A 27,379-nucleotide genomic window follows, 5' to 3' on the forward strand; every position below is an offset into this window, starting at 1 on the left:
TCTCTTAGTTGCGGTAAGTATTTGTACTTCAAATGAAAATATGTTAATGGAATGATAGTACATTTCTCCAGTATTTTTGATGTGATTATGGGGAAGGTGATTATCGTCCCATTGCCATCCCTCTCCCACTTCTGTGATTCTACTCTGAAAGAGATATCAGTGCGACAAGAGACTGGTCCATATTATTGGACTTTGTGTTTGATTCAGTTTTTTACGACTCAAATTCAACTTTTATTAATTCTACCATGCCTGAATTCCTTAAGGCAGGGGTTCCCAACCTGGGGTCCATAGAACCCTTGCTTAATGGTATTTATCCATGGCTTTAAGGTACAGGTATCCCCTGCTTTACGAAAGTTCACTTTACGCCACTTTGCTTTTACGAAAGACCTACATTAGTACCTGTTTTCACTAACCGAAAGAAACCTGGAGGATTTTTGCTTTTACGAAAAAAGGCGAAAAGTGAAAATAGCGTTCAGCGTTTGTTTTGCAGAGAGCCGTTATAGAGGCAGCGCGCACCGAGAGTGGCGCGCCAAGCTCCTTCTCCGGGAGCTACACTCAGCATCTCAGCATCAAGCCGCCATAGCTTTGAACTGCGTGAGATTTTCGCTACGATTGACAGTGCTGCAATGATTGCAGAAAAGTATGACTTTAATTTTGAAAGGGCACGTAGGTTTAGGGCAGGTTTGCAGGATGTTTTGAGTGCTTCCAAAGAACTGTATGATAGAAAAATACGTGAACCTTCCAGTGTGCTTGATGTCTTCCCGATTCTGGTAAGTGAAACTACACTGTACATACATTATTTCTACTTTATATAGGTTGTGTATTTATCATATCATTCCTGCTTTTACTATATGTTAGTGTTAGTTTAGGTTTTATGTGTTATTTGGTATGATTTGGTAGGTTATTTTTCGGGTCTGGGAACGCTCAAAAAATTTTTCCCATATAAATTAATGGTAATTGTTTCTTCACTTTACGCAATTTCAGCTTACGAAAGGTTTCATAGGAACGATCTACTTTCGGATAGCGGGGGAAGCCTGTATTTTTTTATTAGATCAATGACTTGTATTTTCTAAATTTCATAACAGTAAAGTTGGAAAGCAGGCCAGATATTTGCTTAAATAAATCAGTAATTGCACGGACATCAGATTGTACTGACACCTCCATTTGATTATTATAGATAGACATTTTATTTTAATAATGACAATAGTAACACATAATATTACTGGGTACTTCAGAGTTCTGTTCCAAAAGCAAAAGCAATGGCTGAATTCTTATTTCTGCTATATAGAAAGTAAAGCTGATTTCATTACTAAATGGGTGTGATAGAGATTTGCCATGTGATGTTATCTGATTACAGACCTGTGAAATACAGTTCCCAGTGTAACACTTTCTGATAATGGGAACATAGTGCATTAGTGACAAAAATTGAAAGGATAAGCGTTCTAATGTTGCCATTCTGCTGCAAGTCACAGAGTTGGAGTCTCAGCATTTTTTTTAAGAATTCTGGAGAATGTGATTCTGTAATTAAATGTTTAATGAAACCAGGATTTCTTTTGGAAAGCAGGCTCTGCTATTCAATTTCTATTAAACTAATCTGAGATTGATTTATTTAACTTGTTATCAAGGAAATTACAATTGATCACAGCTGAATGTGGTTAGACTTCACAACTGACTACTGTGGCTGCACATAATAGCCATTTACTTTGAATTAAAAATGAACCAATTTTATAGCCTCCTCCAGAACATGAAATTGACTTCAGAATGTGTTTTCTGTGCAGTCTGTGCTTTGTTTTTTCCCTGTGAAAAGCTTCCTTTGTTGTGTATATAGCTGTGTTAATTAGGATCGGTGATCAGATGTACAAGAGTGATTTAACAGTTTTGATGGGGTAACTTGAAGTTATTACTTCCAAAGGATCTAAATACATTTGATATTTATGTCTTTTAAGTAATATGGACAAGGCCAGAATCATTAATTTTCTTTTCTGTAACTAAATCTATTCTCATATTTAAAAAAAATTCTGAACTGTTGTCTCTTGCGGAACTAAAATGAGTTGATGTCTTTTGTAATTTTGATACAGGAAAGACAGAAACAGCTTGAGAGTATGGGCATTTCTTTGGAGTCGTCTGGTATTAAAGTTGGAGATGACAAATGTTTTTTGGTCAACCTGAATGCTGATCCTGCACTCAATGAGCTTCTTGTTTATTACTTGAAGGTGAGCATTAGTTTGAAGCTCAAGCTGTTAGCACTGCCTTGTATGTAACAAGTGTTTCAGTTGCAGGAGTACAGTGGAGGTTTCAAACCAGATCCCAGTTAGATGCAAACGCACGCCACATTTGCTACTGCCTGTTATCTCCATTGTGGACTCTATGAGAGTCCACGATGGGCCAGCTCCATGCTTGACTCCCTTATCACCCCCATTGCACTAACCCTTTGCAGCTGTGAGGCTTCCATTTGTTTCAGCAAACAAAACCCTCAAGTTGATATTTAAAATTAAACATTTAAAACAATAAATTTTCTTAAGGTGCTGATTATTATCGATGAAAATACACAATCAAAATAAGTATATCTTAACCTTTTAAATGAAGATTTGCACACTCATATAAATACATGAGCTCATGCTGGACAAGCCATCTCCAGCTCGTGTGAAGCTGAAGCATTAGTTACAAAATACATCCACATGTATACATTGGCTCAGTGTGCCAGCTCCCTCAAAGCTTCAGTCTCTTTGCCTACTGCCTCTTCTTTCCTTGTGTTATGCTTTTTCAAAACTGTCTTCTGTTATAATTGTATAATTGTTTCTCTGGCTTGGCAGCAGAAATTTGTCAAAGAATGTCATGAAGCATCTTAAAATAGGTTATGACATTAAGGATTCCATATGAGCGTTGATAAAATAGTGTATGAATACAATCACATGGAAATGGGCTATTAACTTCTGTTCTCATCCTTCGTAGAGTGGAATATAATGTAGTGCAGATACCTTGTACAATATAAGATTTACAATTGTTGACATTTCTTTGAAGCTTCCACATTATGGATATGCTGTTCTCCTTCACTACTTTAATAATTTTCTGGATAGATTATTTCTGAATTGTTTGCCGGGTGGTTTAGCAACTGGTTTTCATCGTCATCTCATGTTCTCGATATTTATTGCTTATTTATTATAATTTCTTTCTTTTTGTAAATTGGTGTGGTCTTTCTTTGATTCTATTATAGTTATAATTCTGTTATGGATTTGTTGAGTATGCCTGCAAGAAAATGAGTCTCGGGGTTTTATGTGGTCACACATATGTACTTTAATAATAAATTTAATTTGAACTTTGGTTTTGGATATCTCTATGAAACTTGTTTTCAAGATTCAGATTGGGCACATTAGAAATGCAAGAGGACCAATGGAGAAACATAAGGACAGAGGAAATAGGAGTAGAGGGAGGGCATTCAGTGGTACTTTCCTGCACGTTCTTTATTCCTTGGTTCAAACTTTCTAGCTAAAAATTGGTAGACTCAGTGACTGAACCTTGGATACAGAATGTCAAGGAGCCACTACCCTTTGGGTGAAGAAATTCCTTCTGAAATCTGTTTTGAATGGCTGACCTTTGAGTCTGTAACCCCCATTCCTGGAAGCCTGAACCAGTGATGTACACTCAATCTCAATGGCCGCTTTATTCGGTACACCTGTAAGCATTATGCAAATATCTAATTACCCAATCATGTGGCAGCAACTCAATGCATAAAAGCATGCCGATGTGGTCAAGAGTTAAATTGCTGTTCAGACCAAGCATCAGAATGAGGAAGAAATGTGATCTAAGTTACTATTAACGTGGAATGATAGTTGGTGCCAGATGGGATGATTTGAGTACCTCAGAAACTGCTGCTGGGATTTTCATGCACAACTGTCTCCAGAGTTTACAGAGAATGGTGCAATAGATGAAGAACATCCACTGAGCAGCAGTTCTGTGGGTAAAAATGTTAATGAAAGAGACCAGAGACCAGAGATTCAAGCTGATGGGAAGGTAATGGTAACTCAAATAACCATGTGTCACAACTGTGGTATGCAGAACAGCATCTCTGAATGTACCACAGGTGGAACCTTGAAGTGGACTGGCTATAGCCAGCAGAGGACCACACCGGGTTCCATTCCTGTACTTAATAAAGTGGCCACTGAGTATATCCTGTCAAGCCCCTTAAGAAGTGCATATGTGTCCATGAAATCAGTTTTCATTTGTCCGAACTTGAGAGAATAAAAGCACAGTCACTCAATCAGTCCTTGTCCAACATCTTTGGAAACAATTTGGCGTATCTTCCCTGCACTTCCTCAAAATCTGTATATTGTTCTTTGTAGAGGAAGACCAAATCAAGGTGCAGTCTCATCAAGGAGCAAAATGGGTCTTCTTGCAATAAATGTCACATAACATTTGTCTAATTGCCTTCTGAGCTTGCATGTTGACTTTCAACCATTTGTGTACAAGCATATCCAATTCCCCTCAACACCAAAGCTTATCAGTCTCTTACCAATTAAGAAAAATAACCTCCTTCTTCTAACCAAGGAGGAAGATCTTACATTTTTCCATCTTATATGCCATGTCCTTTCCCATTCACTCAGGCCATCCATACCCCCTCAGGTTTCTTTGTGTCTTTCTGACAGCCCACACCGACAATCTGTTTTGTACTATCAGCAAATGTTGGAAGATTCCTATTTGATTTCTTAATCCAAATCATTGATCTCGAATATGAACCAGTGTGACTCAGCACCAGCCTCTGTGGCACTGTATTAGTCACATGCTCCCAATCCAATAATGACTCATAGTTATATAAGACTTCTCTTTTTTTCTTTTAATTTGTCCTCATTTCATGCCAGTATATTATGGCTAATCTCACATGTCACAAGCCATTTTTAAAATAGTGTTTGGTGCCTGATCAAAAAAGTCTTTAAAGGCCAAATACATCATTATCAATTTGTTCACCCTCATCTGTTATGCAAATTTTATACAAAAAGAAACAAGACATTTATCACTTTATTTGGCTTTCATAAGTTCATGTTAATTCAGTTGTGTGATTGTTTTTCGAGTGCCCTTTTAGCATATACCTAATAATAGATTCCAATTTTCTACTTATAATAACTTCCAACTTCCTCAAGTTTCCTGTTTTCACTATCATTCCTTTCTAATTAATATTACATTTTCTACTTTCTGATCTCTGCAAAGCATTCTGCACCTGCAGAATTTTGGAAGATGATAGCAATTGATACCACTATCTCTCCACTGCCTCCTTCAGAACCCTAAAACAGAGGTCATCAGGTCCTTAGAATTGATCATTTTTACCAGCATGTGTGTGTTTTTTTCCCACTTGATTTCTGTGAGCTCATTTGCTCTGGACGACTTGTCCTCCACTATTTCTGGGAAGTTTACTGTGTCCTTTGCCATGAACATCAGAATTACGCAGAGTTGATGCAGATAAATCTCAGGGCATCAATTATGCAGATTGCTATACAACCAGCAGACTGCGTCATCTTCCTTCTGTCATGGCCATTTTTCCTGATATGATTTATACTGTCTCCATATGTAAGGCACACTCATTAACTTCAGCTAAGCTTACGCTTTTTCCAATCCAAATACCATTCTTAACACCTAGGTAGATGCAGTGTAATGTTTCGACTGTTGATCCACCTTTCCATATAGCTCACAGGCCCTCCTCAGGGTCACGTGCCCTAGTACAGTACTGTACAGGAATAAGTCCTTTGTCCCACCATGTCCATATCTCTCCATTTCCTGCACATTCATGTGCCTATCTAAGAGCCTCTTCAACACCTCTATCGTATTGGCCTTCATCATCACCCCTCCTGTGCATTCCAGGCACCCACCACTCGGGGGGGGGGGAGGGGAAAGAACTTGCCCCACACCTCTCCTTTCCTGTTACCCCTACCACCATAAATGCATGTTCTCCAGTGTTAGTGGTTTAGACTCTGGGAGAAAGACTCCTGCTGACCTGATGAAGGGGTCTCGACTCAAAGGGGTCTCGGTCTGTTTATTCATGTGCATCGATGCTGCCTGACCTGCTGAGCTCCTCCAGCACACTGTGTGCATTGCTCTAAATCTGTAGTACCTCTTATGGCTGTCTGTTTCTTCCTGTCATAATCTTATAAACTGCTATGAGATCTCCTTTCAGCCTCTCTCACCCCAGAGAAAACAACCAAAGTTTATCCAACCTGTCCTTAGCACATGCCCTCTAATCCAGGCAGCACCCTGGGAAACCTCTTCTGTGCCCTCTCCAAAGACTTCATTTTCTTCCAGAATTGAATACAGTACTCCAGGTCTAACTCGAATTTCATAAAGGACTATTGAACTCAATGCCTTGAGTAATAAAGACTAGCATACCATATGCCTCCTTTACCATCCTTTCAACATGTGTGTCCACTTTTGGGGAGCTGTGGACTTTGGACCCCGATACCCCTACACACATCAGCACTGTTAAGGACATTGCCATTAACAGTATCCTGTCCCTTCACATTTGATCTTCTAAAGTACAACACCTCACCTCAAGCCGGATTGAACTCCACCTTCCTTTGCGAATATCTGCAGCTGATCTATATCCTGCCGTATCCTTCGATAATCTTCAGTACTTCACACTACCAATCTTTATATAGTCTGCAACATTCATAACCAACCTATCCACATTTTCATAGCCCATTCATACAACAGTTTGTGAGACTGGTTAATTGATTTTCTGGCTGCTGCAGGGCTGCAACGATCTTCATTTGTGATGGGAATTGGGTTCACGGCAATATATTGACAACTAGCGGCGAAATTTAAATAGTTGAGTTAAATGCCGTATTTTAGCCACGCCTTGCCCTTGTTTGGCCTGTGCTTTTATTTAATTAAATTGCCAGGCTGCTGCATTTCCAGCTTGTCAACTGTTCAGGTTACGTGCGATTTTCAGGGACTGCTGTAATCTGGAGAGGACTTGTAAATACTCCATCAACTTTACCTTTCTTTCCACTATATTGATGACAAAATATTCTGGGATAGAGTTAGTAACATCATCTTCCGATCACAAACAAGAGAAAATCTGAAGATGCTGGAAATCCAAGCAACACACACAAAATGCTGGAGGAACTCAGCAGGCCAGGCAGCATCTATGGAAGAGAGTACAGTCGACGTTTTGGGCCGAGACCCTTCGGCAGGACTGGAGAAAAAAAAGACGATGAGTAGATTTAAAAGGTGAGGGGAGGGGAGAGAGAAGCACAAGGCGATGGGTGAGACTTGGAGGGGGAGGGATGAAATAAAGAGCTGGGAAGTCGATTGGTGAAAGAGATATAGAGCTGGAGAATGGGGGAGTCTGATAGAAGATGACAGAAGGCCATGGAAGAAAGCAAAGGGGGGGGGTTGGGGAAGGATCACCAGAGGGAGGTGATGGGCGGGCAAGGAGATAAGGTGAGAGAGGGAAACGGGAATGGGGAATGGTGAAGGGGGGGGGGGCCGCCATTACTGGAAGTTCCAGAAATTGATGTTCATGCCATCAGGTTGGAGGCTACCCAGACAGAAAATAAGGTGTTGCTCCTCCAACCTGAATGTAGCCTCATCACGACAGCCCTGCCAAAGGGTCCCAGTCTGAAACATCGACTGTACTCTTTTTCATAGATGCTGCCTGGCCTGCTGAGTTCCTCCAGCATTTTCTGTGTGTTGACATCATCTTCCAAATTAGATTAAACTTTCAGCACTGTTAATCACAGTCTAACCCTTTCCTCTATTGATAATAACTATTTACATATTGAATCTTTATTATCCACCACTGACTTAGCATATCCTTGTACGCAGTCTTCAAGTCTATGACATGCAAGTTTCACCATGGAATTTTAACTCCAATGTACATTAGATCAATGTAAATTTTTATGAGAGTTACATATTTGGTCTCCAGCTTAATGAGTTTGTTTTAATTTGGGTGTGTATAGACGATCATGAAGCCCATAATATACACTACAAAAGCTGTAGTGCAAATCTAAGCTTGTAACTTTCTTTCCCGATTCCACGCACAATTATATTGCAAGTGTAAGGAATGTAAAGCCAGGAATTACTAAACAGTCATTGGGCTTATCTGTAATTATCTCTCCCACACGCTTAAATGAGAGTTAAGTTGTAGCCTCCCAGATGTTGCATGGTTGTCTTGCTTGGTTGTGTATTCGTGGCGTGATTACAATTGATCTTCATTACTTTTATCAATTTCCAGTTAGAGCAGTTAATGCAGGACAGTTTCCCCTGCCAATCATCAATCATCACCTTCCTTCAGCAAGAAGCATAGGTCAATAACTTTTTCCATAGTGTTCATGTTGCAAAATCACCATGTCCTGGTTTCTGCAACTTCATGAGAACAAATTTTGCCAGTTTGAAAGTACTCAGCAGTTGAAAAAGTAGTCTGTTTAAATTACCAATTTTAGTTCAGTAGCTCTTTTGCTTTTGCTGCATTTGTTATTGCTGCTATTTCGGCTTTAAGCCATGTTTTAACTCTATATTCAGTAAGGTAAAGGTTATGATTAAATATTTGCCAAGCCAGTGTGCATGGAAATAGTGATTCATGCTGGCTGGCTGAAGTGGTGTACTGTGCTGTACATGGTATGACTATTCATAGCGCATTGCTGACCTTTCTATACTTCTAATGTTCCCATCAGAATCACACTAGAGTTGGTGCAGATGAATCTCAGGACATTCAACTTTGTGGAATTGGTATCCAGCCCGAGCACTGTGTCATTGACTTCACTGCTGACGGGGATGTCATTCTCAGCCCAAATGAAAATGCCAGGTAATCAATTGACATCGAAACTATCAGTCCGAGCCCACCTCCCAAACAGCGGCCGAGCTTACCATTTCAGCAATACAGTTACCATTAAATCCCACTACAGAGAAATCACATGGAATTGAGAAATGGTGATACTGGGACGTATTTTTTATAAAAGGGAAATTGCTTAATATGAAGTGTATCAAATACTCAGAGGATCACATAATCGGTAACCTATCTTTCAGAAATGCTGATTGGCCTGGTTGCGTCCCACCCTCCTGCGTTCCATGTGATAACCAGGATTATTTATCTGTTTAAGTTTTAGATATTTAAATACAGTTTTCTTATACATTTGGTTTATACACAAGATTTATGTCTAAAAGTTCTGATATATAGTATCAATTTGGGAATCATACTGTATTCCCTTCATATGATTCCTTTCTCCTTGGTTTAATAAAAAGGAATTCCCTGAAATAAATGTTATTTTTATTCCCATTCAATGATCAGAATTGGAAAGTCTAGTTTTAACACTGAGCTAGCTTTATAATGGCTTAGAAAAATTGGAGTTCCTCATTAAATTGATTAATTCTGGATTAAATTTTTGCACCCTTTTTTATTAAATTAAGAATAAAGTACATATTTTTAAGAAAAGAATGAAGGTATGATTGCTTCATTGGTACTTATAGAGTTGGAGCATAGAACAATACAGGAAAGGGACAGGCCCTTCAGCCCACAATGTCTCTGCTAACCATGATGCCACATTAAACTAGTTTTATCTGCCTGCACGTGCCTGCAATTCCAGTCTAAGGTGGTGCTGCCGAACGCGTGTGACAGCTCACTGGTAGTTCAAAAGGTAAGAAATCTGACTACAAACATTACTAATAACACTTTTTCTGAAGTAAATTGTGGTAAGCTATCACTGCAAACAACGATGAAGCAAATGGAGGTGAAGCTGTTTTGAAGGATGGGCTGTGCGGGTGCAAAGTCGAGGCGCACTGTGCCCAAGAAGGGGTTGCATACAGAGTTGGTGCTGGAGTGAGTGATTTGGAGAGGAGTTGATGCACAAGAGTTTTGATGCCTGTCCACCTTACCTGGGTGTGAGATTGGATCATTCCAAGCGCCGAGCTGATTTGGTGAGATCAGGAACGGCTTTGGGCTGGGTCCTGGAGCCAGTCGCGACCCGGTGCTTGGACAATTTAAACACCGGTCCAGATAGTCTGGAAAGCCTGAGTGTCAGGACCAGAGGCGAGGGCTGGGCTGATTTCGCTCGCGCTCCTGTGATGTTCCTTCACCTCTCGGCAGTGGACTGCTTTGGTTGCCGTGCTACTGAGACCGAGGCTTGGGCCTTCTCCGTTTGCTCCAGGCGAGTGGATCTAAGGACTCCATCTGGTTCGGAACGCTGTCGCTTGCTTCTATTGGTTGCATGATTATGCTTTATTTCTCTGTGCAGTGATTTCAGTCTACCTTTTGTTTTAATTCGGTTCTTCAGCTATCTTGCTTTGTAGCTGCCTGTAAGCAAACAAATCTCAATGTGTTTAATTTATACTTTCTTTGATAATAAAAGTGCTTTGACTTTAACATACTCTACATTCCTCTGTTCCTGGCTTGCTCATGTGCCTGCTTAACTGCCTCGTTAATGTCGCTTTTGTATCTGCTTCCACTTCTGGTTTGAGGTGGTTCTGTGATACTTACCTAGTCGTATGTGCACAGCATACTTGTGTATGTCTGACACAATTAAATGGTGTTTCTTCATAAAATACTTGTTTCATTCCATGATTTGTATTTGTATTAGGTTTAATCTATCTTTGCATTTTTCTCCCTCTAAGTGGACAATTCTTATACAAGTAGTCAATATCATCTATTTTATTAACAAAAGTGCTACAGTAAAGCATTTGATTGGTTATATACATTGGAGGTAAAGGAAGAGTAAATTCTGTGCAACTTCGACCATAAGACAAAGGAGCAGAAGTCGGCCATTCGGCCCATCGAGTCTGCTCCGCCATTTTATCAAGAGCAGATCCATTCTCCCATTTAGTCCCACTCCCCCGCCTTCTCACCATAACCTTTGATGCCCTGGCTACTGAGATATCTATCAGTCTCTGCCTTAAATACACCCAATGACTTGGCCTCCACTGCCGCCCGTGGTAACAAATTCCAACTTCTCTGTATTGTACCCAAGATTTGAAATCAGTGCTAAATATAACAGACAAAACTTTGTAAGGAGAAGTGGTGATAAATCTATGCCTAAAGAAGCTTCTTAAAATGTCGATACATGAAGTAACAGACAGGATCCCTTTAGGATTGAAGGGGAGTTGTATCCAGATAGGGACATTGACATGGGGGAAGTTCCATGTTTGAGTTGCTCATAAACACTGTTATGTGTTTTGACTAAACCCATTTCTCTGTGTTTAGGATATGTTCTAAAATGCTCTGTAATGATTGCTTTTTGTCTTTGTTTCCAAATTCCTCAAATGCTTCGGGGTTGCAATGTTTTTCTGTCTTCATTGTTAGGGGTTCTCCTTTGGTTTCATGGATGTCAGTAAAGAGTAAAAATTTCTGTTAGTAAGTGGAACATTTGAACCTTTGAACCATTGGAATGCTCTGTAAATGTCAAAGTTCCTGACCTTGAATTTACAAATCAAATGTCACAGGACTGACCAGCATAGTTTATTTACATCATTCCATTTAGCGGTTCTAGATTAAGAAATGGAGACTGAATCCTGAATTTCTGATGATTTAGTTTTATTTTTCAGAACATGCTTGAATGGTGCAGTGTTACATGCTCCAAACTCTCTTTGGCACGGGGACAGAATCCTATGGGGAAATAACCACTTCTTTAGGTATGTCGTATTCTAATTCCGACATGTAATGTGTTTACGAAATGTTTATTTATTCCACTGGTGCTTACAAATATATTGGGAGAAAAAGAGTATTACTTCTTCTTATCATCTCTGCTCTGTTTCCTTTTTTTGTCATTTTATTTGTCTACCTCCTTCCTTTGGGTCTAACTTGTTTCCATTGTCCCATATTTTTGTATCCACCTTTCCTTGCTTAATGCCGCTGTCTGCTTCCTTCTTCACTTTCCTATAGAAACAATGAATTCTTCTAAAGATTTTTATTCATTTTATAAATCAAGAAGGAATAGTTTGTAGCAATGCCATGCACTTGCATCCTGCAGTATTTTAAGTGCAGTATTTTAAAATCAAAATGGGAATTGTGCTTCCTTTGTGAGGTACAAAAGGTTCTGCCTCTGAAATAATTGAGAGGCTGAAAGATTTCTGTTGTCTCAGTTATGTGAGGAATTTATAGAGCTTCCAGACCTTGGTCACTTTACCTGAAAGCCCACCTTACTGCTGCAGCAGTTGTTGAAGGGGAACTTGTACACAATGAACGGAACTGTATCAATCTGCTGGAGGAACTAAGTGGGTTAAGCAGCCACCTGTAGGAGGAAAGGAAATGTCAGCCTTTTGGGCCTGAAACCCTGCATCAAGGAGGATCCAACAGTGGGATAGAAGTTCACCTTGAAGCTTGTAGGTCCTTTCACTCAAATCGTTAGAAGGTCCATTAGCCACTGATGCACAAACTATGTCTAACTCCACTCACACAGTAGATATCTATGGTTTGAATAAGGTTGCTGTGTCTTGATGGACGATTTTGACTGGAAACTTTGACAGTTCATTCCCTCACAGATCCTGCTTGACCCACTGAATTCATCCAGCAGATAGTTTCTTCAGATTCCAGCATCTACAATCCTCTGTGTCCCCTTCTGAAACCAAACAATATGTCTGCGTTTAGAACACAGGGTAAAATAGGTAAATAATAACATTTGAAGTGTATTCTGACTGGCTGCATCACCATCTGGTATGGGAGGGGGGTGGAATGGGAGGATGGTTCTTCACAGGATCGGAGTAAACTGCAGAGAGTTGTAACCTCAGTCAGCTCTATCACAGGCACTAGCCTCTGTAGTATCCAGGACATCTTCAAGGAGCAATGCCTCAAGAAGTTGTCGTTCTTCATTAAGGACCCCCGTCACTCAGGATATGCCCCCTTTGCATTGCTACTGTCAGGATGGTGATAGAGAAGCAGAGAAGCCTGAAGACACACACTCAGCAATTCAGGAACAGCTTCTTCCCCTCTGCCATCCAATTCCTAAATGGTCACAGGACCCATGATCGCAACTTCACTACTTCTTTTATTTCTATTTTTGTACGAATTTAATTTAACTATTATATATACACACACACACTGTAATTCACAATGTGAATTTTTCCTATTACATTGTACCACTTCCGCAGAGTTAACAAATTTCTTGATGTATGCCGCTGATATTAAATCTGCTTCTGATCCAATGTGCCACCTTTTCAAATTAGCGCCCTTCACCCATTCTGCATATTTCATTGAAGTGATCAGGTTAGTACAATTTAAAGAAGAGATTTTGGATCTGAAGTCTCAGACTAGGCTGCTGGAAATCTTCTCCCTTTCAGTTGCAACAAATGATGAAGGTTGTGAAAAATAAGTACAATTAGCTGTGGAGCAAGAGAGCCAGTGGGTGACTGTACCATCCAGCATTCAAGGCCTGCTCTTTGAGGCAGAAGGTTGTGGGCACATCAGAGGGCTGGGCCACTGAGCCGGTGATGTGAGTATAATTGCAAATGGAGCACAACACTACCCAAGTTATTGTTGCATTGGAAGTCCCTGGTTTTACCCAAATTGCCCAAAGTCCGTTGTGGTTTCTAGACTCTTTATAACTCAAATGATTAACTTTACTCAGTGATGGTCTTGTTGCCAGAAAGTAATTAAAAACTGCAAAACAGCCAACTAGAATGAGCCAAAGGACAATGGGAGCAGATAAATCAAATGTCTTTTTTGTTGCCATGTTGTCGAAGGAATGTGACACTGTTCTTACGGCCACCATTTTGTGCGCAGGGATGGCTTGATCAGAACAATTCAAAATGGATACAATATTGATAATCTGCTGAACCAGAAATCATTTCCAAATAAGAAGCTGTTTATTTGGTTGAGCAGAAATGGCAGACTTACAGAAAGAACCTGAGAAAGATGTGGCTCATCTGGCTAAGTAGGGATAGAAACATAGAAACATAGAAAATAGGTGCAGGAGTAGGCCATTTGGCCCTTCGAGCCTGCACCGCCATTCATTATGATCATGGCTGATCATCCAACTCAGAACCCTGTACCTGCCTCCTCTCCATACCCCCTGACCCCTTTAGCCACAAGGGCCATATCTAACTCCCTCTTGTATATAGCCAATGAACTGGCCTCAACTGTTTTCTGTGGCAGAGAATTCCACAGATTCACCACTCTCTGTGTGAAGAAGTTTTTCCTCATCTCAGTCCTAAAAGGCTTCCCCTTTATCCTCAAACTGTGACCCCTCGTTCTGGACTTCCCCAATATTGGGAACAATCTTCCTGCATCTAGCCTGTCCAATCCCTTTAGGATTTTATACATTTCAGTAAGATCCCCCCCTCAATCTTCTAAATTCCTGCGAGTATAAGCCTAATCGATCCAGTCTTTCATCATATGAAAGTCCTGCCATCCCAGGAATCAATCTGGTGAACCTTCTTTGTACTCCCTCTATGGCAGGAATGTCTTTCCTCAGATTAGGGGACCAAAACTGCACACGATACTCCAGGTGTGGTCTCACCAAGGCCTTGTACAACTGCAGTAGTACCTCCCTGCTCCTGTACTTGAATCCTCTTGCTATGAATGCCGGCATACCATTCGCCTTTTTCATCGCCTGCTGTACCTGCATGCCCACTTTCAATGACTGGTGTATAATGACACCCAGGTCTCGTTGCACCTCCCCTTTTCCTAATCGGCCACCATTCAGATAATAATCTGTTTTCCTGTTCTTGCCACCAAAGTGGATAACCTCACATTTATCCACATTAAATTGCATCTACCATGAATTTGCCCACTCACCTAACCTATCCAACTCACCCTGCATCCTCTTAGCATCCTCCTCACAGCTAACACTGCCGCCCAGCTTCATGTCATCCGTTAACTTGGAGATGCTGCATTTAATTCCCTCATCTAAGTCATTAATATATATTGTAAACAACTGGGGTCCCAGCACCAAGCCTTGCGGTACCCCATTAGTCACCGCCTGCCATTTTGAAAAGGTCCCGTTTATTCCCACTCTTTGCTTCCTGTCTGCCAACCAATTCTCTATCCACATCAATATCATACCCCCAATACCGTGTGCTTTAAGTTTGCACACTAATCTCCTGTGTGGGACCTTGTCGAAAGCCTTTTGAAAATCCAAATATACCACATCCACTGGTTCTCCCCTATCCACTCTACTAGTTAGATCCTCAAAAAATTCTGAGATTCGTCAAACATGATTTTCCTTTCACAAATCCATGCTGACTTTGTCCGTTGATTTCACCGCTTACCAAATGTGCTGTTATCATATCTTTGATAACTGACTCTAGCATTTTCCCCACCACCGATGTTTGGCTAACCGGTCTATAATTCCCCGGTTTCTCTCTCCCTCCTTTTTTAAAAAGTGTGGTTATATTAGCCACCCTCCAATCCTCAGGAACTAGTCCAGAATCTAAAGAGTTTTGAAAAACTATCACTAATGCATCCACTATTTCTTGGGCTACTTCCTTAAGCACTCTGGGATGCAGACCATCTGGCCCTGGGGATTTATCTGCCTTTAATCCCTTCAATTTGCCTAACACCACTTCCCTACTAACATGTATTTCCCTCAGTTCCTCCATCTCACTAGACCCTCTGTACCCTACTATTTCTGGAAGATTATTTAACTCGTCCTTAGTGAAGACAGAACTAAAATAGTTATTCAATTAGTCTGCCATGTCCTTGTTCCCCATGATCAATTCACCTGTTTCTGACTGTAAGGGACCTACATTTGTCTTAACCAATCTTTTTCTTTTCACATATCTATAAAAACTTTTACAGTCAGTTTTTATGTTCCCTGTCAGTTTTCTGTCATAATCTTTTTTTCCCTTTCCTAATTAAGCCCTTTGTCCTCCTCTGCTGGACTCTGAATTTCTCCCAGTCCTCAGGTGAGCCGCTTTTTCTGGCTAATTTGTATGTTTCTTGTTTGGTATTGATACTATCCTAAATTTCCCTTGTCAGCCACGGGTGCACTACCTTCCCTGGTTTATTCTTTTGCCAGACTGGGATGAACAATTGTTGTAGTTCATCCATGCGATCTTTAAATGCTTGCCATTGCATATCCACCGTCAACCCTTTAAGTATAATTTGCCAGTCTATCTTAGCTAATTCACGTCTCATACCTTCAAAGTTACCCTTCTTTAAGTTCAGAACCCTTGTTACTGAATTAACTATATCACTCTCCATCTTAATAAAGAATTCCACCATGTTATAGTCACTGTTACCCAAGGGGCCTCGCACGACAAGATTGCTAACTAACCCTTCCTCATTACTCAATACCCAGTCTGGAATGGCCTGCTCTCTAGTTGGTTCCTCGACCTGTTGGTTCAAAGAACCATCCCGCGTACATTCCAAGAAACCCTCTTCCTCAGCACCCTTACCAATTTGGTTCACCCAATCTATATGTAGATTGAAGTCACCCATTATAACTGCTGTTCCTTTATTGCACGCATTTCTAATTTCCTGTTTAATGCCATCCCCAACCTCACTACTACTGTTAGGTGGCCTGTACACAACTCCCACTAGCGTTTTCTGCCCCTTAGTGTTATGCAGCTCCACCCATATCTGATTCAGGGAGAACAAATAAAATGACATGAGGCATAAGTCTAGAGGAGGAGCAATAAAGAAATACTGCTTGTAGCCTTGGGCCAGATCCAGTGAAAAGCTGGCACAGGCTCGCCAGATACGCCCAAGTCAGTGAAATTGAAGCTCAATATTTATATCTGATGAAAGAGGGTAAGAATGGAAGATTTTGGGAGTAGAAGCAGCCAAACTCTGAAGGTCAACACTTGGTGAAGATTCCATTGGGATCAAGAGGAACACTAGCCAGTGGAACTCTTATTTCCGGATGAAACCTTTTCTGTTTGACTGTTCAGGAAGTGTCGGATAAAAACTTAGTGGATGTCTGCATAGATATTTAGAATTATGTGCTTGTTGTCAACTGATCCGGTAAAGCTATTTGTCAGTTAGCACAGATTCTCTCTGTGCCTAGCCAGTCATTGTTGAGGGTAATTATAGGCAACCATCTGCTTCCTGGTGACAATCCAGAGCATCCATTTTCATTGCTCTGCTCTTGAACAGCAAACTGCTCTCTCTGATTAGGGTAACTGGAATGTCACTGAGATGCCAAAGACTTTGAGACAGTGCAGGATGAAACCTCTTCCAACAACTGCAGGAAGATTGAGGCCACTTGGCATTGAGGATTTAACCTGTCTCTGAGTTGTAGAATTCCAGTGTGAAGTAAATTCAGACATTTTCAACTCCTTTCATCTTGGACAAGGGTTCATATTATAAAACTGAATTTAATTTAATCTTATTCAAGCTGTGGAGTTATCCATTGTGCAAATAGTCAGTGCATGAATGGCTAATGGACATTGTCATGATGGTTTAAATGGGCTTAATGCTCCTGAGAACTAGAATTAGGTTTATTATCACTGAACATGTCATGAAATTTGTTTTATTTTTGTTGTGGCAGCAGAGCAGTGCAAGACATTTTAAAAAATGGCTATTCGATACAATAAGAAACAAAATAAATAGTGCAAAAGATGAATAGTGAGGTAGTGTTGCATGGGCCACTGGGAAATGTGGTCGTGGAGAAGAAGAACCTGATCCAAGACACTGAGTATGCATCTTTATGTTTCCTATACTGTCTTCCTGATGGTAGTAATGAGAAGAGGACAGACTGGGGAACTCTTTTAGTGAGGCTTTATGGGTGGAACTGAGAAATAAGAAAGGTATAACCTCATTAATGGGGCTATGTTATAGACCATCTCAACAGTCAGTGAGATTTAGAGGAACAAATTTGTAGAGGGATCGTAGGCTGTTGCAAGAAATATAAGATTGTTATAGTAGGTGACTTCCAGGGCTCCCACACTGTAAAAGGACTAGATGGGATAGAGTTTGTCAAATGTGTTCAGAAAAGTTTCCTTAATCAGTATATAGAAGTCTCAATGAAAGAGTGTGGAATACTTGATCTCCTATGAGGGAATGAGACAGGGCAGATGACAGAAGTTTGTGCAGGGAAATGTTTTACATCTGGTGTTCATGGTATGATTCATTTCAAGTTAATTATGGAATAGGATAGGTCTGATCCTCAAGTTGAGATTCTAAATTGGAGTAAAGGCCAATCTTGTTGGTATCAGAAATGATCTGATAAGTGTAGATTGGAACAGGCTGTTTTCCAGCAAAGGTGATCTTAGTAAGTGGGAGCCTGTTAAAAGTGAAATTTTGAGAGTACAAAGCTTCTATGTGCCTATCAAAATAAAAGGCAAGGATAACAGATTTAGGGAACCTTGGTCTTTGAGAGATATTGAGACCCTGGTTAAGAGATAAAAGATTGTGTGCAGCAGGTAGAGGCAGGTGGGAGGTACTTGAGTTTATAAGAAATACAAGAGAACACTTCAGAAAGAAATCAAGAGGGCTAAAAGAAAGCAAGGTGAAGGTGAATCCTAAAGGCTTCTATAGTTATATGATGAGCAAAGGGATTATAAAGGACAAAATTGGTTTTCTGGAAAATCAGAATGGTAATCTATGCATGGAGCCAAGAGATTTGGGAGATCTTAAATGGATGTTTTTGCATCTGTATTTACTTGGGTCACAGAGTCTACAAAAGTGAGGCAAAGCAGCAGTGGGGTCATGGACCCTGTTCAGATTGCAAAGGAGAAGGTGTTTGCTGCCTTGGAGCAAATCAGGGTGGACAACTTCCTTGGGCCTGACAAGCTGTTCCCTAGGACACTGGGGAGAGGCAGTGCAGAAATTGCAGGGGCCCTAGCAGAGGTATTTAAATTATCCTTAGTGACAGGTGAGATACCAGCAGACCAGAGGGTAGCTAATGTTGTTCCACTGTTTAAGAAAGGCTCTAAGAATAAACCAGAAAATTATAGGCCGGTTACCCTGACATCAGTAGTGGGAAGGTATTGGAAGAGGTTCTAAGGGACCGGATATGTGATAATTTGGATACACAAGGACTGATTAGGGGTAGTCAGCATGGCTTTGTGCATGGTAAGTCATGTCTAACCAATCTTATGGAGCTTTTCAAGGAAGTTGATGAGGGCAAAGCAGTGAATTTTGTCTACATTGACTTCAGCAAGGCATTTGACAAGGTCCGACATGGGAGGTTGATCAAGAAGGTTCAGTTAGTTAGCATTCAAGATGAGGTAGTAAATTGGATTAGACATTGGCTTTGCGGAAGAAACCAGAGAGTGGTAGTGGATGGCTGCGTCTCTGACTGGGAGGTCAGTGACTTGTGGTGTGCTGCAGGGATTGGCGCTGGGCTCGCTGTTGTTTTTCATCTATATCACCAATCTGCATAATAATGTAGTTAACAGGATCAGCAAATTTGCAGATGGGACCAAGATTGGGGGTGTAGTGCAGCGGTCCCCAACCACTGGGCCGCGGCGAAACGATATGATTTGGCGATAGGAGTCAGCTGCACCTTTCCTCATTCCCTGTCACGCCCACTGTTGAGCCATTACGCACGCAAGATTATTACCCGCACGTCATCCATGTCAGCGCGGGAAGGAGATCAACTCCTCGAGTTTGTAATTGACGGCAGGCTGGAAAGTATGTTTGACATAACATGTCTGCCGGCATTCCGGATCAAAGTCAAGGCTAAATATCCTGAGATAGCCACGAAAGCACCGAAAACGTTGCTTCCATTTCCAACATATCTCTGCTATGAATGTAACGAAAACTAAATTGCAGAATAGACTGGACATAAGGATCCCCCTTCGAGTATCGCTGTCTCCCATCACCCTTCGATAGGACCGTCTTGTTGCAGGAAAACAAGCCCAGGGCTCCCACTGATTCAGCGATATTGGTGCGTTGCAATGATTTTATATGTTCATACGAGGAAAATATGCGCTGTATGTTTAATATCCAAACATTACTTAAAATGTTATGATGCTATTATAAGTGACTTATATAACCATGTAACTATTACGGCATGGAAACAGGCGATCTCGCCCCTTCTAGTCCGTGCCGAACGCTACTCTCACCTAATCCCACCGACCTGCACTCAGCTCATAACCCTCCAGTCCTTTCCTGTCCATATACCTGTCCAATTTTTCTTTAAATAATATTGAACCTGCCTCTACCACTTCTACTGGAAGTTCTTTCAACACTTACTTTAAGCTCCCCGTCCTCCCCGATGATTGACTTATCACTGTATTCATGCGAGGAAAATATGCGCTGTGTGTTTAATATCAAATTTGTTAGATAAACCCTTTTAGAAACGAAATTGAGTGTATTAGCCACTCATTACCAATATTCCGGTTGTGATTAACACCCCCCCCACCCCCCACCCCCGAACAGAATCGCCGAAAACGGTTTGCAGAGAATAATATCGGCAGGTACACGCATGCTCAGGTCAAGCATGAGCACTGGTGCCCGCGCAAGGCTTCATGGTCATTGTAGTCTTTCTCAGGGTAAACACTACTCTTGTCCGTTGGCAACCCTACCTCACCCCCCCTCCCCCCGGTCGGCCAGTCCGCAAGAATATTGTCAATATTAAACCGGTCCGCAGCGCAAAGAAGGTTGGGGACCCCTGGTGTAGTGGACAGTTAGGAAATCTGTCAAAGCTTGCAGTGGGATCTGGACCAGTGGGAAAAATGGTCAGTGAAAAGATCTGAAAAATGGCAGATGGAATTTAATGCAGACAAGTATCAGGTGTTACATTTGGGAGGACCATCCAGGGCAGGTCTTACACAGAAAACAGAGGGACACTGAGGAATGTGGTGGAACAAAGGGATCTGAGAATACAGGTCCATAATTCCTTGAAGGTGGTGTCACAGGTAGATAGGGTTGTAAAGAAGGTTTCTGGCATTTTGGCCTTCATAGATCAAAGAATTGAGTACAGGAGTTGGGATGTTATGTTGAAGTGACCAATTTCCAGTTCTTGGGTGTCAATATCTCTGAGGATCTCTCCTGGATGCAACATATCGATGCAGCTACAAAAAAGGCATGACTGTGGCTATATTTCATTAGGAGTTTAAGGAGATTTGGTTTGTCACCAAAGACACTGACAAATTTCTACGGATAATTCTAACTGTATCACTGTTTGGTATGGGGGGGGCGCTACTTCACAGGTCTAAATAAGCTGCAGAGAGTTGTTAACTTTGTCAGCTCAATCATATTAGCCTCTGTAGTATCCAGGATATCTTCAAGGAGTGATGCCTCAAAAAGGCAGCATCCATCAATAAGGACCCCCGCCACCCAGGTCATGCCTTGTTCTCATTGCTGTTGGAAGGAGGTACAGAAGTCTGAAGGCACTCACTCAGTGATTCAGGAACAGCTTCTTCCCCTCTGTCATCCAATTTCTGAATGGGCATTGAACTCATGAACACTACTTTACTACTTCTTTATTTCTATTTTGCACTACTTGTTTAATTATTTAATATATGCTTTTCTTTCTATTTTTACGTATTGCATTATACCGCTGCTGCAAAAGCAACAAATTTCATGACATATGCTGGTGATAATAAACCTGATAATGATTCTGAAGTTGTATATGACCTTGGTCAGGCCTCATTTCTGTGGGGTCTGTGTGCAGCTGGTTACAGTTGACTATGACTATGACCATTTGGAGTATTGTGTGCAGTTTTGGTCACCTACCTACAAGAAAGATGTAAATAAGGTTGAAAGAGTACAGAGAACAAGGATATCGCCAGGGCGGAGGACCTGAGTATAAAGAAAGATTGAATAGGTTAGAACTTTTCCTTAGAACCTTAGACCATAAGATATAGGAGCAGAAGTAGGCCTACTTCTGGAGGAGAAAAGATTGAGGAGAGATTTGATAGAAGTGTACAAAATTATGAGGAATATAGATGGAGTAGATGCAAGCAGGCTTTTTCTACTGAGCTTGGGTGAGAATACAACTGGAGATCATGGAATAAGAGTGAAAGGTGAAATGTTTAAGGGGAAGATGGGGGGAAATTCCCTCAGAGGATGGTGAGAATGTGGAATGAGCTGCCAGTGCAAGTGGTGGATGCGATTTCAATTTCAACGTTTTAAGAGAAGTTTGGATAGGTACACGGATGGGAAGGGTATGGAGGGCTGTGGTCTGGGTGCAGGTCGATGGGACTAGGCAACTTAAATAGTTTGGCATGGACTAGATGGGCTGAAGTGTCTGTTTCTATGCTGTAGTTTTCTATGACTCTATGATTCTAAGAGGGCTTTTCCCAGAAGGTGAAGGTTCTTAACAATGGATGTCCTCAATATTCAGGAGGCTTTTGACCATGATGGCTGAGCTTTCAATCATCTGCAGTCTTTTTCATTCCTGTGCCTTCATACTAGCGGGTCATGCAGCCTTTCAGAATGCTCTCCACAGTATATCTGTCAAAATTTGCTAGAGTCTTTGGTGACATGCCAAATTTCTTCAAACTTCAAAAGAAGTACAGCTGCTGCCATGTATTTTTGTGATAGATCCTCTGAGATGCTGACTTGAAACTGCTCCCCCTTTCCATTGCTGACCCCTCAATGAAACTGGTGTATGTTCTCCTGACTTTTCCTTCCTGAAGTCCATAGTCAATTTCTTGTTCTTACTGACGTTGAGTGCAAGGTTATTGTTGCAACAATCACTCAAGCAGTTGATCTTTCTCACTCCTGTACATCACCTCTGAGATTCTGTCCACAGCAGTGGTGTTACTGACAGACTTGTAGATGGTGTTTGAGCTGTGCCTAGCCACACTGTCTTGAGTGCAGAGTGAGAAGAGGAGTGGGCTAAGCATGCATCTTTGAGGTACACCTGAATTGCTTGACGGCGAGATGTTATTACTGATCCACGCTCACTGTGGTTTCCCAATGAGGAAGTCTAGGATCCAGTTTTGGAGAGAGATGTAGAGGCCCAGTTTTGACGCTTGTTGTTTATTACTGAGGGGTAATGGTATCGAACATTGATCTATAGTCAATAAACAGCAACAATATATATTAATGATCTCCAGGTGGTTCAAGGTTGATTGTGAAACCAAAGAGATTGCATCCACTGTAGACCTATTGTAGGCAAATTGTAGCAGATCCCGATCCTTACTCAGGCGGGAGTTGATTCTAGCCATGACCAACTTCTCAAAGCATTTTTTCGCAGTAGATTTTTCACTGGCTGATGGTTGTTGAGTCAGCCCACCCTGCTGTTCTCGGGTTCTGGTATATTGATGCCCTTTTGAAGCAGGTGGGAACCTGCAACAGCTGTAGTGAGAAATTGAATGTGTCTTGGAACACTTCAGCCAGTTGGTTGGCACAGATTTTCAGTGCCCTGCCAGCTACGCCATCGGGGTCTGAAGCCTTGCGAGAGTTCACTTTCTTGAAGGATGTTCTGATGTCAGCCTGATTACTGAGATCACAGGATCACCAGTTAATGTGGGGATTTGCACAGATGTAGTTTTTTTTTCTCCCTCTACTCTCTCTAATGATCTGAGAGTGGAAGAGCCTGCCGGGCTCTAGGACAGCTTCTGTCCTGCTGTTATCAGAACGTTGAATGTTGAATTGTACAGAAAGATGTTCTCTTGACCTCAATCTACCTCGTCATGACCTTTGCACCATATTATCTACTTCACACTGCAATTGTGACTATAACTGTACAACAATATTCTGCATTCTGTTAATTCTTTCACCTTTGTTCTGCATTGATGTACTTGATTTATTTAAATTATCTCTGTGGAAAACAAAGTTTTGCCCTGTATCCCGGAACACATGACAACATTAGGCAAATTGTCATTGAGTGCAGCTTCATGGGACACAAATTCAGGATATTCAAGCTAAAACAGAGGTGAATTCTACTCGTTGGCTAAATAGTGAAAGTGTCATTATGTAAAGTGTGCTGTAGGAATGAAATCAATTCTTTTTACATAAATAGAATTAACCTACCTATGAGGAAGAGGAGAGACAAGTTAAAAGAATATGAGTTTGAGACGTATCGAGAAGGTGCTACAGAACAGGATGTGGAGACAGCGAGTGAAGCTTCATCAGAACCAGAGTATAATTACGAGTTTGCACAGATGGAGGTCATGATGAAAGCTCTCAGCACTAATGGTGAGTGGGATTAGTTTTTAGTTCCGTGCTCCTGCCATGTTTTGTCACCCTGCAACTTTAACCTTCAATCTCTTTGAATTATGGAGGACAGCACGTGTATAAATGTCTCTCTCCAGCAGACTTCATCATGATCATTATGACTCCAGTATTTCAACTATTTTCTAATGTCTCTTAATTGTACATATGATTTTTTTGTGTTCTATCGCTGAGCAGCAGTGAACCGTCTGATTGGTCTATCAGAGTTCTCTTTGCGAACTAGTTGACTTGATCAGCATTTCTGATCTGGCTATTGTTCATGATTGCACTTAATAAAAAAAACTGGGTTGATTTCAATATTGATAATAATTGAAACATTAATTGAAATGTGGAACTATATTTATTATTGACAATAATTAGCCGTAGCTCCAGGACACCATTTCATGCATCATCAATCTATGGGCCGTAACACTCATGTACTTGAGCTATGTTATTAATTTTTCTGTCTGTATGTTTGACTGCTTTCATAACCATATGCACTATATGTGCTTTGTGCTGTGTATGACTGTTGGTGTTGTGTTTTGCACCTTGGCTCTGGAGAAATCCTGTTTCATTTGGCTGTATTGATGTGTGTAGTTGGATGATACTTGAACTTGAAACTCATAATGTCATCCAAGCAGTTGTGTCCTGCCAGTTTTCCTCAGATTTCTTGATAAGAGATTATATCCACTAATTTAAGCAGCTGCACCATCACATGATCTGCCACCCACCACTTGGTGGGGTCTGTTTCTTGTGTGTTCTTTCTACTTTTGGCACTTGGAAATGTTTTTTTTAGACAAGGCGGGCCCAAGAAATACATATGGGGTCAGTGAAGTACTTGGGTGTGATTTGCATTTTGCTTGATCTAGTGTCTGTCGAGCAGGATGACATCTCTACCGTAGAATTCCCCTCACTGGAATGACAGCCTGGACTTTCTGGTGAACTCTAGAACAGAACTTGAACTGACAACTCCCTTGACTCAAAAGACCGAAGCATGATTACTGAGACCAGATGTAGCAACTTTAATGAAGTTTCTAAAAAAATAAATATCCATGTATTTTGAATAAGTAGAGGAGTTGCTGTGATGCTCTGAACTGGTCAATAGGAATTGGTTTTGTATATTTTAAAATAGGTTACATAGAATTATATTTTCACAACAATTTGTTGCAAACTGTTATTAATTGCCTCATGGTGTGCATTTGCAGATCCTGTGCAGAATGTTGTGCAGATACTTGAGAAGCAGTACCTCGAGGAGAAACAAAATGCACTTGAGGAGCAGCGGCTAATGTATGAGCGTGAGCTGGAACTCCTTCGCCAACAGCTGTCACCAGACAGGCTACATCGGCACAGCATCGAGAGATTCTCTTATACCCCTCAGACTGCACAGCAAAAAGTGAAGCTTTGGTCTGAGGAGAGGTATGACTATCCAGACAAAATGGGGCAAGTTGTTCTTGCTTAATTATACATAATAGATTACTTCAATTTCTATGACTTCCTGTCAACCCCCATAACCCCACATGCACACGCACACACCTTATAAAACCTTCTTGAGGCAATTTCAGCGCCTTCATGGTGGTAAATGAATGTTTTGCCTTTTCAGTCTCAAAAGTATTGAATGATGCTGGAAAGGTACAGTAAATACTGTGAAACATTTTTTTTTTGCTTTCATTTAATATTATTTATTTTCATTATATACATATTTTTAAAGTCAAAGTAAATGTTATCATCAAAGTACATACACGTCAGCATACACAAACTGAGATTCATTTTCCTGCGGGCATACTCAGCAAATCTATAGAATAGTAACGATAACAGGATCAACACAAGAGTGCAGAAGAGAAACTGTGCAAATACAAGTATAAATAAATAGCAACAAATAATGAGAACATTAAATAACAAGATAAAGAGCCCTTAAAGTGAGATCTTTTGTTGTGGGAATATCTCAATGGACAGAGCCTGATGGTTGTGGGGTTAATTTGTCTCCTTGTAAATGAGTCTAAATCCTGGAGCTTCCTATCCAGTGACACTATGGGAGTACCTTCCCCGTAAGGTATGCAAGGTACTGAGGAGGTGTTCATCACTATCTCCTTGAGGACAGTTAGGAATAATTGATGAATACTTGCCTTTCCAGAAATATCATATCCTGAAAAATGAGTAATTACAAGTGATCCATAACCAAATAAAATCACCAGCTGGAGTCAGTTTTCATCTGCTGGAATCAATAAACTTAGTAGGAAAGGAGAGGAATGTTGATTCATTTTTTCTGTTGTAGGGATCAACTGTTCCGTCACAGTCTGGCGAAGTTGAGAGAACAGATAGTGAGAGCCAATGCTCTAGTGAGAGAAGCAAATTTCCTGGCAGAAGAGATGAATAAACAGACGGATTACCAAGTAACACTGCAAATCCCAGCAGCAAATCTCAGTGCAAACAGAAAGGTAGGCAGATTCTATGATGTTGCTTGAAAGCTGATTATTTTAAAGTAGCAGCATTTGTTTTACTTGTCAATTATAATGGGCTATTGGATTGTTAAGTTCATCTTTTCTTTTGAAAGTCAACCTGTTGGGAGGGGTGGATTTTGTTTGTGATTATTGCAAAATTCCAGCTGGTTCACACACGTCGTCAGAGAAGTGAATCTGACATTTCGGTTTATGCAACCGCCACGTGGCTTTGGTCCTGTACTGTGCAGTCAGTTCTTCCTGCACCACAAGTGGCTGCAATTGCCAGTCAGATATAAAACAACTGCTGCAGTAAAGTTCGAGTAAATTCACTACAAAAGTCTTCTGAGGATCGCAGGTAGATGATTATGATAGATTGCAAAGTTCCTTGAGGGTGTCGTAGCCGGGGGATGTAGAAGGGATAAGCACCCACCATCTATTAAACGCTCCCAGTGGGGTGCATCTCAAATAGCCTCTGACAACCAAGTCGTGTTACTGGCCTTTATGTGTGTTCAGCTACTAAGCCCGGCAAAACTTTCTACTGACTGGAGAAGGGGCAAAGGCGGGTTACTGGTTCCTTAAAGTCAGTTGCTTCGGGTAGTTGAGGCTCGTCAGCAGTGGTAGGCAGCTTATCTAGGGGAAGGAAAGCTTCGATCTCAAACCTCCGCTGCCTTGTATCTATACCCACTCATCTAGATGCCTTTGCGAGTAAACCCCGAGGGAAAAATCCAGATCTGGAGTCCCTAAGGCAGTCCTCTGTTGAGTTCAACACTGAATGGCAACTCCTGCTGAACTGAATTGGCCTCTGCTATTTTGGATTCATCATCTGCATGGAGAGGGGGAGCTTCATACGACAGTAGAGCCACATACCACAAAAGCCAACATTTTTGCAAAACTTTTTTGTTTCTTAATCATCCTGTTCTTCCACCTTGCGAAGAAATGGCTTAATTACCCAGTCCAGAATTTCCAGATTGTTCAA

At 41.1% G+C, this 27,379-nt stretch overlaps 1 protein-coding gene across 6 annotated transcripts in view; it reads left to right on the forward strand.

Annotated features, from left to right (window-relative positions):
• Nucleotides 1–27,379, forward strand: part of kif13a (kinesin family member 13A) — a 273,571-nt gene that overhangs the window by 173,189 nt on the left and 73,003 nt on the right. For all 6 annotated transcript variants that reach the window (XR_010020777.1, XM_063069892.1, XM_063069895.1 and 3 more), the window contains exons 13-18: nt 2,079–2,213; nt 8,661–8,791; nt 11,521–11,607; nt 23,775–23,950; nt 25,171–25,381; nt 26,238–26,400. Coding sequence is in view for 5 of the 6 variants with exons in the window: in XM_063069892.1 (XP_062925962.1) it covers nt 2,079–2,213; nt 8,661–8,791; nt 11,521–11,607; nt 23,775–23,950; nt 25,171–25,381; nt 26,238–26,400 (903 nt within the window). In the remaining variant the exon portion in view is untranslated. The remainder of the gene's footprint in view (nt 1–2,078; nt 2,214–8,660; nt 8,792–11,520; nt 11,608–23,774; nt 23,951–25,170; nt 25,382–26,237; nt 26,401–27,379) is intronic.

The sequence above is a fragment of the Mobula hypostoma genome, chromosome 17 (assembly GCF_963921235.1).
Source record: "Mobula hypostoma chromosome 17, sMobHyp1.1, whole genome shotgun sequence".
Taxonomy (NCBI): Eukaryota; Metazoa; Chordata; class Chondrichthyes; order Myliobatiformes; family Myliobatidae; genus Mobula; species Mobula hypostoma.